The sequence below is a fragment of the Mastigoproctus giganteus genome, chromosome 12, assembly GCF_048544385.1.
Source record: "Mastigoproctus giganteus isolate SK-2022 chromosome 12, ASM4854438v1, whole genome shotgun sequence".
Classification (NCBI taxonomy): domain Eukaryota; kingdom Metazoa; phylum Arthropoda; class Arachnida; order Uropygi; family Thelyphonidae; genus Mastigoproctus; species Mastigoproctus giganteus.
The window spans coordinates 179,305,826-179,320,136 of NC_143586.1; the positions used below are offsets into that span (position 1 = coordinate 179,305,826).

Below are 14,311 nucleotides of genomic sequence, written 5' to 3' on the forward strand. Positions count from 1 at the left end.
GGCGCTGGTCCTGTGTTCATTTCCTCCTCTGCAAAGAGTTACAAGACTGAGTCATCAAGTACCTCCTTTGTTTCTACATCCATATTTTCTTTTTTCAGCACCCGTGGTTCAGTTTTGTGTATTGTTACTATTGTGTTTGATTTTGGTAATGCTGGAGCAGAAGGAGGAACTGATATTGGAATGGCAGCTGACTGAGATTTCTGTGCTGGTTTTTATGAGCTCAATAAATAGAGAGCAATTGGTGTAAATGACTCCTTTGGTGGTATGGTCATTTCCATATGAGTTCCAATTGAACATTCCTTGGCAACCATTTCAGAATCTGTTGTCTTATTGCTATTTACTGGTTTAATTACTTTTATGGCCTCCTGGTATGAGATTTCCAGCTCTGCCCTTAGTTGTATTTCCTTTTCTTCCTTCCATCTCTAGCGTGTTTTATAGTAGGCCGGGTGCTTGCCTTGGCAATCATGCTGATAAGTTTTGAAGCTTTGTATGATGCAATTCCATGGTCCTTCGAGCCACAGTGAACGCAAGCAAGAGTACCACAGCAGGTCATTCGTGAATGTCCATATTTTTGGCACCTGAAGCACCTTAACAGGTTTGGAACATATGGATGTATTGTGCAGTTTGTGGTAGTTACATGAACCTACCAGATGGATTACAAAAGGCTCAGCATCACAACTGGTTCACTCTACGTAGGTAGAAAACTGATGGCAGCCGAGGTTGCGAACATTAAAATCACCAATAAAAATTATTATTGGGAAAGTTAGATTGGAGAAAGTAGAGTAGAGTAGTATCAAAGAAAGGAGTTAAAGAGTGATTAGTGGAGTTGGAAGAATGGTAGAAGAAAACAGATGAATTTGACAGAATGTGAGTAGACATATTTTAAGCCAGATGAGATCAGAAAGGAGTTTCTAATTTAGAAAATCTGACAATACTTGTGCATATTGTCAGATTGTCGATCCAGAGCAGACAATATGCACAGGTACCACCTTTGAAGCAAAAGGAATCAGAGTGAATAAACAGAGCAAATGAAATGAGTAGTGGTTGATGCAACCATTAACCCTCCCAAAAGGTGAATTTTGAAATGCACACAGGGATTGAGTCAATCCCCAAATTTAAGTTCTTATATTATAGCTGGCTGGCTTAAGTTTTCATTTCTATGTATAGCCTGCACCTGCAAGAAGCGCAGGCTCTCACACAAATTATTAACATTTTTTTTTACAGATTGAACTGGGTGCTTGAAATATAGAAGTACCTGTTAAAATTCTGTAACAGTTACTTTCCATTGGAAAATCAAAGTGCAATTGTATACAATATTTGAAGTGATAAGCACTTGTAGAAACAATGGCAATATCAGCCAGCAAGAAATTACAAGGATGAATCAATTTTGGTACCAATTCTTCAATAAATCAATTCATAATTTGGTACAAAAATTATACAATGAATGGCTGTACCAACTGTTGAATCAATTTTTGCATTACATTCATTGGGTAATGTTCATATGCTAAGTACCACACATTAATGGTGTTCCAGGATCATTATGATGCCTTATAAACTGCAAGAGACATAAAAGGAACTTTCAGTTAATTTGATGAAGAGCTTTATTGCTTTTCAGAAACTATAACCAATGCTGGAAGGGTTCCAACTATCCAGCTGCAAAGCTAAAGAATTTAGACAACCTACAATTGGAATTTTTTTAACCAAATTTGTATACAAAGTTATCATTGCATATTTTACTTATAAATGTCATATTTTCAATTTCATATTGTATACAATTGCCAATTCTAACAACTGCACAATTTTCAAACTTTTAAATATCTTTCTGAAGATATTCAACAGAGGAATTTAATTTACAATTAATTTAAATTAAACACTATTTCACTACATTTAAAGCAGTCACTTTCAACATACCTAAAACTTGTTCCAAAGCCCCGGCTTTGTTGTAGGGTCTGAGCAAACATTTCATATTTGCGAATATCATTATCACTGACAGATCTGCGAGCAAATTTCATGGCTTCTTCAAAATGATCTCTACGGATCTCAGGAACAGGATCATTATCTTCTACCTCCTGTAAAGGGAAGGGGGTGGAAGAATATATTAATCTTTCTTGCAACTAAAACATGACTGACACACACACACCGTATGTATAGCCAAACTTAAATTAAAGATGCTGTGGTCCATTACGATAAAAATATTAATACAGCAAACTCTGTGAAATTTAGTACTCTAAACTCTGAAATTATTTGAAACCCAGCACATTAAAAAAAAAAAAAATAAATAAATAGAAAATGGCATTTTATAATTTGGAAATATCAAGATAGTAAACCTGGCATTTGTATCAATGATCACGATGGTTTTAAGAATCCATACAAAAAAGAATGAAAGTAAGTTATTTCTTTATATGATTCTTGCATGACTTAAGCAGCACAGATACAGTAAACCCTCGCTAATCAGGATGTCGGATAATCCGTATCAAAATATGAAAAATTCTGTTCACAGTTGAGTACAGTTTTTGCCAGTTCCATATATTTCTTCCGTTTTGCACAATTGGAAGAATATTCCAAATGTATGGAATACATTTGGAAGAAATGTATTCCATACATTTCTTCCAAATACAGACATTCCTGGAAGCCGCCTTCTGTAATTGCTTTTAACACTGTTTCCTGAATGCCTTCAATGGGTTCCTCGAAGTACACTTTTCAGTTTAGGGAAAGGGGGCCAGATCTGGTGAGCAGAGTACACATTCACATACTGGAATTTATTTTTTTTGGCCAGAAACTGGCAAACAGATAGCACATTGTGTGATATTAGCACATCCACCCATCCTTCCACAATTCAGGTCTCTTTCTTCAAATGTTTTCGTGCAGCCTTGTCAGAACTTGAATGTAGTATGTTATATTGAAATACTGATTTGGTGGGATGTATTCAGTCATAATAAATACTTAAATATTGAAGAAAAAAAGGGCATGTCTGCAAGATGCAAAAGTTGATGACGTTGTACCCATTGGAATAGGGCTTACAATACCAGGACCCTGGTAATTTTTTTCCGGTATTGATACAAAAAAGAAATACCGGTCTTCTGGGACTAATTTAAAAAAAATAATAATTGTTTATAATTTAATCACATAAAGGTTATAAAATCATCCTTATGTGATTATGACGTCGTTATCTCTACAAGCAAATGTTCGATAAATCATCGATAAGACACCATGCAACAATGCAACCTGTCCACAATTCTCAGACAACTTCATGTCTAACCGTATCATAACTCCCAAGTCCCGTTCCTCCACTACTGACTTTAGTTCAACTCCACTAAGTGTATAAGTTATTTTGAGGTTGCTGTTCCCCAGGTGTAAGTCCTTGCATTTTGCTGAATTAAAGCACAGCTCCCACTTTTCTGACCATCATGGAAGTCTATCTAGGTCACTCTGAAGAAGCTCCGCTTGGCCGCGATCATCAACTACTCTACTGATCTTTACATCTGCAAGTTTAGACCACACCCTCCATCGCTTCATAGATGTCATTTAAGATAATAAAAAACAACTGTGGTCCCAATTCTGATCCTTGCGGAACCCCGCTTCTTACATTAACCCAATCTGAGGAATAACTATTTATCACAACCCTCAAGCCACCATGCTATCCATCTAAGGATTTTACCTATGATTCCAGCCTGCTCCAGCTTATAAAGTAACCACTCATGTGGGACTGATGCTTTGCTGAAATCCAAATAAACAATGTCGAAATTATTCCCTAAATCCAGCTCACGAGTGACCTGTCAAAATGGCTAACGAGATTTGTTAAACATGATTTTCTCTTTACAAAACCATGATGTGTATCCTACAGAATTCCATTTCCATCTAAGTGATCCTGAATTCCACCCTTGATCATTGCCTCTGTGATTTTCCCTACTATTGAAGTTAGAGTCAGTCGGGTAATTTCCCGTTACACTCCTAGAACCACCTTTATGTTCCAATTTACACCAATCCAACGGAATCTCTCCTGAGTCCGGTGATGCTCTCATAACTAGCCGTAATGGTTCAATGCACTCACTTGCCACTATATATGTCATCAACCATAGGAGCATTATTCGCCTGTAGGCATGAAAGTTCTCATTAAATAATCATTTGAATTTTCAAGTTGAAATACTTAATTAATTACATTTTTTTCAACTTCACTCCCATAATATCTCACTGACACAAAGGGTTTTTTTATGTAAATATCTATGCAAAGTAACTGTTGAGTTCACCTGCAACTTCAGCTATGTTATCTAATACTATCCCACGTTCATTGTATTAGGGTCCAATCTGATTTCTCCTCCTGTTCTTTGCATTTATATATGTAAAGAATTCCTTAACTGCACTCTTTGCTCTCTTCTTTATTCCTTATCCCCACTCTTTGTTCTCTCCCAGATTCAGTAAAGATACTATAGTGAAAATTATACTCCGCTTAATAAAATGTCTTTCTCCTTCAGAAAATGATGAACATAATTCAACCATGGAAGAGAACATCAGTGTTCCAGAAATTCTTTCCAAAATAAGAAATTACCCGACTCCAACGAGATTTTAAAAGATGAACTTGAGTCGGAAATTAATGAAATACTTAACTATTTTTGCTAATAAAGTTCAAAGCCTAGAAAATATGGACTGTGATTGTCTACGATTATCTCAGTACAATAGTACCAGAAGAGAATCCAAAAGAGTTTTCTGTTGCTAATCAAATACTGTATGTACCAAAATTAGATCCATTTTAAATGATTGTACTATTGATTGCTTATGTTTCTTAAGAGCTCACTTTATTCGGACAGGTAGTGCGGATGCTTAAAAATAACTAAACTTTGCAGTAACAATATGTATTTTTTTTGTTTTTAGAATAACTATTTTTAATGATATTTTTCAGAATATTTATTATTCTGAAATAAAAGTTTATTAAAAACGTAAATTCAAGTAATTACCGTACTTGTTTTTTTCCTTACTTTATTGCACCTAATTGTCGTCAAAATTAAATTGAGAAAAACGTTTGTTTTTGGAATACCGTTATTATAAACCCTACATTGGAACTAATGACCTTAAGAGTAAGAGATCTGCAGATTTACTCAAAACGTACAGATCAATATTGAAAAAAAAGTCACAAGTTAGGACTGAATGTGAAAGTGTCTGAAATTCTGCGCAGACATGATAGGCAGCAGTATATATGATGAGAGCCTTGTCGATCAATTCGGCCCTGGAGAGAGATTGTACAAGACTCAAGGGGCAGAATTTTTTTCAGCCTGGTCTGTGCTTGTTGAGAGGAGAGACTGTTTCTACAGGGATAGGGTACACTTAAATAGAAAGGGTGCAAGAATATTTGCTGATGCTATTGAGGCAATGTTAGGTGGGTTGGAAAACCCACCTAACATTGCCTCATTGCTATCTTGGGGGGGGGGGAGATACACAGACAAAAAGGTTAATAGAAGGTGCAGGTATAGGCAAAAGTGATTCTTCCACCACTTCTATTAGAATGAGCAGCAGCAGCCTGGAAAGCAAGGCAATGGAGATTTCCAGGACGGCTAGGAATTTCCAGGACATAGTGGAACAAATAAATACATGGGCTGTGTTAGGGTAACTAAGAGTAGAAACAGGTGCATGTATACTTGCATGTACACTAATGCTAGGAGTATAGTTAATAAATTTGATGCACTTGAAGTGCTAGTCAAGATATCAAAGGCAGATATTGTTGAGATATCAGAGACTTGGTGTCACACAGATATAAGCAGTGCAGAATTGGAATTCCAGGAGTACAGTGTGTACAGAAAGGACAGACAGGACAGGAAGGGAGGAAGGGTTATGCTGTTAGTTAAGAAACACACAAAATCTAAGGAAGTGCATCCAATTGATGTTGGTGGACAATGCAAAGTTGAGTCTGTTTGGTGAGACATAAGCACTGGGAAAGGAAAAATGAGAGTAGGTGTGCGTTATAGGCCTAATGAATCTGATGAGTATAATGAGCAATTATGCAGATAAATAGAGTGGGTTATCAAATCAAGGAAGGGGTTATCAAGGAAGGGAGGAAGGGTTATGCTGTTAGTTAAGAAACACACAAAATCTAAGGAAGTGCATCCAATTGATGTTGGTGGACAATGCAAAGTTGAGTCTGTTTGGTGAGACATAAGCACTGGGAAAGGAAAAATGAGAGTAGGTGTGCGTTATAGGCCTAATGAATCTGATGAGTATAATGAGCAATTATGCAGATAAATAGAGTGGGTTATCAAATCAGAATGTTTTATAATGGGGGATTTTAACTTTCCAGATATTTTCTGGAACTTGTTGATTGGCCACTCATACATTAGTAAGACTTTTGTGGATTTATTGGATGATTGTCTTCTAAAGCAATATGTTCGAGAGGCAACCAGAGGGAGGAATACTCTTGATCTGATTATCAGCAGTGATTATTCATGCATTAAGAATTTGCAGATAAAGGAACCACTGGATGACAGTGATTGCAATGTAGTGATGTGGGAATTACTTAAGGATGTAAATGCCATCAAGACCAAGGGAAGGATTTTTGCTTTCACAAAGGTGACAACAGGGATCTCAGACAGTTTTTAAATTCTGTACAGTGGGATCAACTGATGATGTTACCAATGTTGAATTCTAAATGGGAAGCCTCCAGGAACTTAATTTTGGAGGCTATTAGGCTTTTCATTCCAATTATGAAATACTGTTCAAGGTTTAGGCCTAAATGGATGTCAGATGAACTAATGAGGCTTGTTGCAGAGAAGTAAAATGTATGTTGTTGTTGTTGTTGTTATTTGATTTTTAGGAGCATTAGCAACTAAGGCCATATTGCTCCGGGATATGCGGTGGTCATTCCCTGACCTTTCCGCATCCTCTGTATTTGGTGGTGATGGGCTCGAACCCCAGTCTAATCAAGAAGCATGTGCTACGCACTGCTGCTCCTTCCCACCTGGCTACGGAGGCGCACAGTAAAATGTATGGGATGTATATAAATTATCAGGTGACACAGAAGCCTATGGCAGATATTAACTAGTTCGTAATCAAGTCACAAAGGAGGTTAGGCAGACAAAGGCAGATTATGAGAAATCTTTGGCAGAGGATGCAAAGAAAAGCAGCAAGGAGTTCTTTACTTATGTAAACTCTAGAAAGAAAGACATGAATCAAGATTGGACTGCTTAACATAGATGGGTTGACTATTGATGATCATGCTGAGGTAGCTGATAAACTGAATGAGTATTTTGCATCTACATTCACACATGAGGAGATATTCAATGAGGAAAGTGCCAGAAATTTCTCAAACTAACAGGGAGCTAAGTGATTTTGTAATAACTGAGAGCAAAGTGGAGGAGAAATTGTTGAAGTTAAACATAAGGAAGGCACCTGGGGTGGATGGGATATATCCAGTTATATTGAAGGAGGCAGCAAAGAAAGTAAGCAAAACCATTAGCTATAATTTCCCCAGAGTCCAGGGAAAGTTTCCCTGGACTCTGGGGGTGCGTCCCAGTGGACTCGAGAAGTGCAAATGTGTCCCTAATTCACAAAGGGGATCAAAGGGTGACGTGGTTAAGGAAGTTAGGGCTTACAATAACTGAACTGATCTATAACTACAGTCTAGACAAGACTGCAGTTATAGTGCAGACAGCATGGGTTTGTTAAGGGGAAGTCTTGTCTAACCAATTTGATTGGATACTATGATGTGTTTACAAAGGAACTGGATGGAAAGAATAATTCTGATATCATATACAGTCAAACATCCCTATAACAAATTCGATAAATCCAGCAAAAAAATTTGTTATACAGAGAATATATTTTTTATTAGAAATTATCTAATTAGAAAAATAAAAACGAATCTACATTTATTTTTAATGTATTTTATTTCAAAAACATAGTTATTTAAATTACGTTTACACAATTTTTGCCGGTATCACAAATTAAAAAAAAAAAAAATCTGTAATTTTCGTTTGCACAGTACAATTAAAAAATTGTTCAATTCTCAAAAAAAAGACCTCACATTTGTTCAGAGCATTAAAAACATTATCAGGAACATTTTCACAAAACTGTAGACCCATACGAACCAGTGATTCCGTAGCCAGGTGGGAACGAGCAGCAGTGCGTAGCACACGCTTCTTGATTAGACTGGGGTTCGAGACCATCACCACCAAATATGGAAGATGCGGAAAGGTCAGGGAATGACCACTGCATATCCTGGAGCAATATGGCCTTAGTTGCTAATGCTCCTAAAAAAAAAACCAACCACCAACCAACCAACCCATACGAACCGTTAATCAAGCATTAATCATTTCTTCGCAAGTTGGCTTGTCTACAGGTTGTTCTGGTGCATCATCGTTAATTTCTTTGTGATCATGGTCGCGTTTAACACTGTTCAGCAGAATTTCATCTTCATTTGGATGTTCTGCTGTGATCTACATAAACATAACTATTCAGTGTTATTTCATTTTCAATGTTTCCGGACGATTCTAATAATGTCCAAAATATTTTCAGTTGTGAAAGGGGCAATTCATCTAGTTCGTCCAAACTTTTGCCAGTTCAGAGATTTGGTTTTTTTTTTAAGGAGCATTAGCAACTAAGGCCATATTGCTCCGGGTCATGCGGTGGTCATTCCCTGACTTTTCCGCATCCTCCGCATTTGGTGGTGACGGGCTCAAACACCGGTTTAATCAAGAAGCGTGTGCTACGCACTGCTGCTCCTTCCCACCTGGCTACGGAGACGCCGCGCCAGTTCAGAGATGCAATCTCTAAAGTTAATTGTAACCTCCAAGTTCCTATTTTCTGATAACGCATTGACAATCTTCATTATTATTCTCTTTCGATAATGAAATTTAAAATTTTTAATAATGCCCTGGTCCATTGGCTGGAGTTTTGACGTTACATTTAGTGGTAAAAACAACTTTGCACTTTTAAGTTTGGCAGAAATACTGGCAGGATGTGCCGGACAGTTGTGAGTTACCAAAACGATTTTTCTTTTGTTATACGCTTGTCTAGTTTTAATATCCATTCTTCAAAAATATCACTTCTTGTCATCCATGCTTTTTTATTAAAAGGTGTAGTCAACTTCCAAAGATTTTGTGCCTCTAAAACATCTTGGGTTTTTTGATATTCCGATGATTAAAAGTCTTAATTTTTCACTTCCTGTCATATTTGCCCCAACTAGCACAGTGATTTTTTCTTTGCTTTGTTTTCTGCCAAAACATTTATCATCCTTAAAAGCAAGTGTTCTATTCGGTAAACATTTAAAGAATAAACTCATTTCGTCAGCATTAAAAACATCCTTACGCTCATATTCTTCCAAAATCTTCTTTAAGGTATTGTTCCTCCAACTGTTGCAATCTTCTTCGCTTACATTAACACTTTCTCCACAAATAACCTTTTCCATAATTCTGTGGCGCTTAAATTTATCTAGCCACCCAGTGCTCACATTAAGTTCTGTATGTCCAAAGGGCTATGCAAATTTCAGAGCTTGTTGCTTAATTATTAGGCCCAATATTTTTTTCATGTATCATTTGCACCCATTTTAGAACAGCTTTATCAACATCTTCATATATACACAACTTAATTCGCTTCTTGTCTGCTCCTACATCAACTGCATTTAAAATTGATTCTCGATTTTTTTTAAAATCGTGGATAAACTGCTTGCAGATATGCCATATTCCTCCACAACATCATTTTTTCTTAAAATCCTGGTCAATATCATAACAATCTTTGTTTTATCATTAATACTTAAACACTTTCTCTTCAACATTGTTTTCGCAATTGTAAACATTACTGGACTGCAGCTCTTGCCGATACATACACCGCAAACTTCGCTGCGCTGGCCATATAGTGAATTATTAGTACAGGTACTAACAATTCACTATATTTACTACTCAATGGCATTCCCTTGCCAATTCAACAGTATCACTCCCTTTGAAGAAATATACGACTCTGTGAATTTCTTTTATTCCGCTTTCATTCATATAAACACGAAAGAAAATTTATGATTAACGAATGCTGTATGTTACTTTTCAGAAAAAAAAAAAAAAAAAAAAAAAAAAACAAGAGCATATAGCCTATGTGATTGATGATGAACGAAATTACAAAAAAAAAAAAAAAAAAAAAAATCATGAAAAACCATCTACTGGGAGTCCAGTTAGAAGAGAACGGACATATCATATAATGATTGACATGAAGGCCACGTGGTACAGCTGAGGTGAGAAGCGAATGTCACTCAGTAGGCGTTACTAAAAACCGACCATGGTAGCATTCTATGTATTGACGCTGCAGCATGCTAAAGGTTTACCACAGCGAATTTTGTTTTCCACTGAGCCAACATCAATTTACAAATCTACCCTATTTATTGTAAAGTTTACGACCACTTTTAACAAAACACATTTGGTTTAATAACTGTAACAAAAATGAAACAAAGACCCTCCTATGGGTCTTTGTTTCATTTTTATATGCAAGGTCTGCATATAAAAGTGTTCACTAAAAGGATGATTATTTAATTCCAGATGCTAATGCGCAATTTCGGAAGGAAGGAGGCAGTATATTTGAGCGGCTGTTTAGCAGTAAATGTTTGAAAATCTTCAAAAATGCTTTTACTAATTTTTTTTACAATTCGTTATAGAGAGACTAACACTTTGTTATATGGAGTTAATTTTACATGTAATTTCGTTTCAAGGTGCAATGTTTCGTGAAAAAATTCGTAATATAGAGAAATTCGTTAAATAGATGTTCGTAATAGAGAAGTTCCACTGTATTTGGATTTTAAGAAAGCTTTTGATACTGTGGCACATGGAAGACTGCTGAATAAATTGAAGTAATATGGCATTAAGGATAAGTTGACACAATGGATAAAGGGATGGTTGAGTAAGAGACAACAGAGAGTGGTGATCAATGGACACTGCTCTTTGTGGACTAATGTTATTAGTGGAGATCCCCAGGGTTCAGTGTTGTTCGATGATATTGATGAAGGTATATCAGGTTTAATGTCCAAGTTTAGAGATGATAAAAAAGTTGGCAGGGTTGTTAACAACAGTAAGCTACTCCAACTGGATCTAGATAAGTTGGGCAAATGGGCTGAAAAGTGGCAACTGAAGTTTAACATTGACAAATGCAAAGTACTGCCCATGGGTAGCAATAAATGAAGAGAAATGTACCAACTGTGTGGCATTACACTCATGGCAGTGAAAAAAGAGCTGCAGGTAATTATGCAGTCAAATATGAAGTTCGCTGAGCAGTGCAGAGAGGCTGCCAGGGCAGGCCATGGAGTCTTATCAATGATATATAGGAATTTTGATAGCAGGGACAGGGAGGTTATTATCCCATTATACACGGCAATGGTCAGGCCACACCTAGAGTACTGTGCACAGGTATGGAGGCCTCATTTTAGGAAGGATGCAGAGATGCCAGAACGAGTACAAAGAAGGACAAGATTGGTGAGGGGAACAAAAGAGTGCTCTTACCAAGAAAGGCTTAAGTTCTGCAAATTGTAGCGCCTGGAAGTAGGCATCTGCAAGGTGATCTGATTGAGGTGGGTGTATAAGGCCTTGAATGGGTTGAGCAAGCTGAATATTGATGGGATTCTTCCTGTTGCTCAGATTAAGAACCTGAGGTGGCAGAGATTCAAATTGAGAAAAGACAATTGTAGAATAGGTGTACGGAAATTTGCTTTTAGCCAGCGGGTAATTGATTGGTGGAACAGACTTCCATCTTTTGTTGTGGAAGTTGATTGCTTAAATAAATTTAAGGCTGAGCTGGACAGGATTTGGAACGAATGGAGGGGCGAAACAGGAGGTTTTTTTTTTTTTTTTTTTTTGCTGTTGCTGCTTAAGCTTGCTTTCTTGCTTGTTGGTGTTGTTATTTTGGTTCTTGGAGCATTAGCAACTAAGGCCATATTGCTCCAGGGATATGCGGTGATCATTCCCTAACCTTTCCGCATCCTCTGCATTTGGTGGTCACGGGCTTGAACCCCGGTCTAATCAAGAAGCGTGTGCTACGCACTGCTGCTCTTGCCCACCTGGCTACGGAGGGGCTGTGCTTTCTTGCATTGTATGTCTCTACTAATGCTAAAACAAGAAGCATGGTTTTCATTTTTGATTCCACTCCTGTGACTGCCTCTCAGTTTCTGGGTCACACTGGAAGAACCAAATTTCATTGCAAGTAATTACAGTACTCTGAGTCCGGATCTTCCAATTTTTTTCCCAAAATATCTTTGCAATCTTTGAGTCTTCTCATACTTTGATCTTCATTCCAAATTTCTGGCACCATCTTGGCAGACACTTTTCTCATACCTAAATCTACAATTAAAATTTTTCCATTTCTTTGTCCAAAGTTCTGATGCAACCATTCTAAAGCTTAAACAAAGATCAGTTCTAATCAATGTCCTTACACAATCCACATTTCATCACTTTTCATGGATACTGGACAGCCATTGTCTTTCACATTCTCTCTTCCATCTAAATATCATTCTAACACGTGAGCTCTTGACATAGCATAGTATCTTCTCCATAAACCTGACATAATTCTTAACTTTCAATTGGGTTTCTTTAGTTTTTGTTGAAGATTTGAAGTTGATTCTTTTTTGGTTCATTTGTCTGTCACTTTTTCTGGAAAACTGCAAAAACACAAGGTAATGAAAACCTGTCTCAATACAAAGCGAATGAGAGCAACATTTGTGTAATGGGAGTGTTGGAATGTGACATGACAGACAATTAGGGAATGGTTCAAGGTCAACTGCGGTGCCCTTGTTTCACAGGTATCACTTGGTGTGTAGCGGCTGCACACACATTCTTGTAATTTAATAGCCAGACCTTGCATATACCCCCAATATATATTTATCAATCCAACTTGCATTTGAATTATTCCAATGATTTACAAATAACTCATTTTAATTTATGACTCTTGGTGCTATTGCACCTATACTTTCAACTTTATTTAGATGAAAGACCTCCGGCATGCTATATGACTCTCTGGGGGGAGGGGAATATGAATGAAGCATGCCCAATCTTATAGTGATATGAGGTATGAAAACGTGTAAAGTGAAAAGTAACCAATCTGAAGGATAGAAAATAGACCTTATAAAGGTCTATTTTCTACTTGCCGTCATGAAAAGTACTGCTTTAGATAACAAATATCCTTTGTTTTATGACTGGCCAAATGTTAATGAGGGTAATAAAATAAATTTAAATTTTAATAATGTTTTTAGAATACATAAAGTTACTGTAAAAGCCTAAATTTACTGGATTTCATTTCATAAATAAAATCTAGTAAATCCTAGGATTTGTCAATTTTCCCTAGTAAGAGCCAAAATTTCATAATTTTACCAAAGTGATTCAGTAAAAGTCTGAAATATCACATTTCACTTTGTTCTGCACTACAATCCCCTGATTCACTGAATCCTATCATTTAACAGTCTGATAGTCAAAGCTCATTTGATAATCACATTAGATGGTTCAAATATAGTATATTATCAAGAAAATCTTATTGGGATAGGAGATACATGCCCTTGTTTAAAAATCAGAAAAGAGAATTAAGCAAGAAATTATCATTTCTTCCCTTTTACAATTTCTAATTATTTTTGTGCTGCTTTTTTCAACAAAGCAATGGGGTGAGGGCTATTCATTATATTCAGAATATAGTATATAATATTGGTGTAAATACACGATAGAAAACTCTTGAAAAAACTACAAACAGTTTTTTTCGTTTAAGAGTTTTCTATGGTGTATTTACACCAATATTATATAGAATATTTACACTCTTAAACATATGCTTTGTTGCATCAATCTTCATTTAAATTCAGAATATAGTGCACATTACCCAGACAACCTTGTGTGGATAGCTGATATATTTCCCCACCATCCATGTTTAAAAATTGGACAAGTGAATTGCTAATAACGGCCTGTTATTAGCTGCCGTGATAATAACTGCTTGTTTCAGGCAGTTATTATTACGGCTTCCCTTTTCATATTGTTCGATCAACTCTTTTCCTATTTTTAAACAAGAGCACGAGGGGGTGGAGTGGAAATCACTATATTTGGAATATAACACCCAGACAATCTTGTGGGAATAGCAGATATATTCCTCTATGTTTAAAAATTGAAAAACATGAAAATAGTGTGAAAGGGGAAGCAGCAATAATTTTGTCATGCAAACTGGTAATCCTAGGATTACCAGTTTGCATGGTAAGAGACCCCTCCCTCCTTACATTACACCAACCAATGTTTTTGGACCACCGTTAGTTCTGATTTTTATTAAGTAGTGCTGCCAAAGGGATAGTGTGATATCAACATTTCCAGCTGATGTAAATTGGAAGAGTGGT

The 14,311-nt window shown here is 36.6% G+C and overlaps 1 protein-coding gene across 1 annotated transcript in view; it reads right to left on the minus strand.

Annotated features, from left to right (window-relative positions):
• The window catches only part of TER94 (Transitional endoplasmic reticulum ATPase TER94), a 351,159-nt gene that overhangs the window by 44,970 nt on the left and 291,878 nt on the right, over positions 1-14,311 (minus strand). Inside the window, exon 18 of the mRNA XM_090386402.1 lies at positions 1,912-2,069. Coding sequence (XP_090242528.1) covers positions 1,912-2,069 — 158 coding nt within the window. The remainder of the gene's footprint in view (positions 1-1,911; positions 2,070-14,311) is intronic.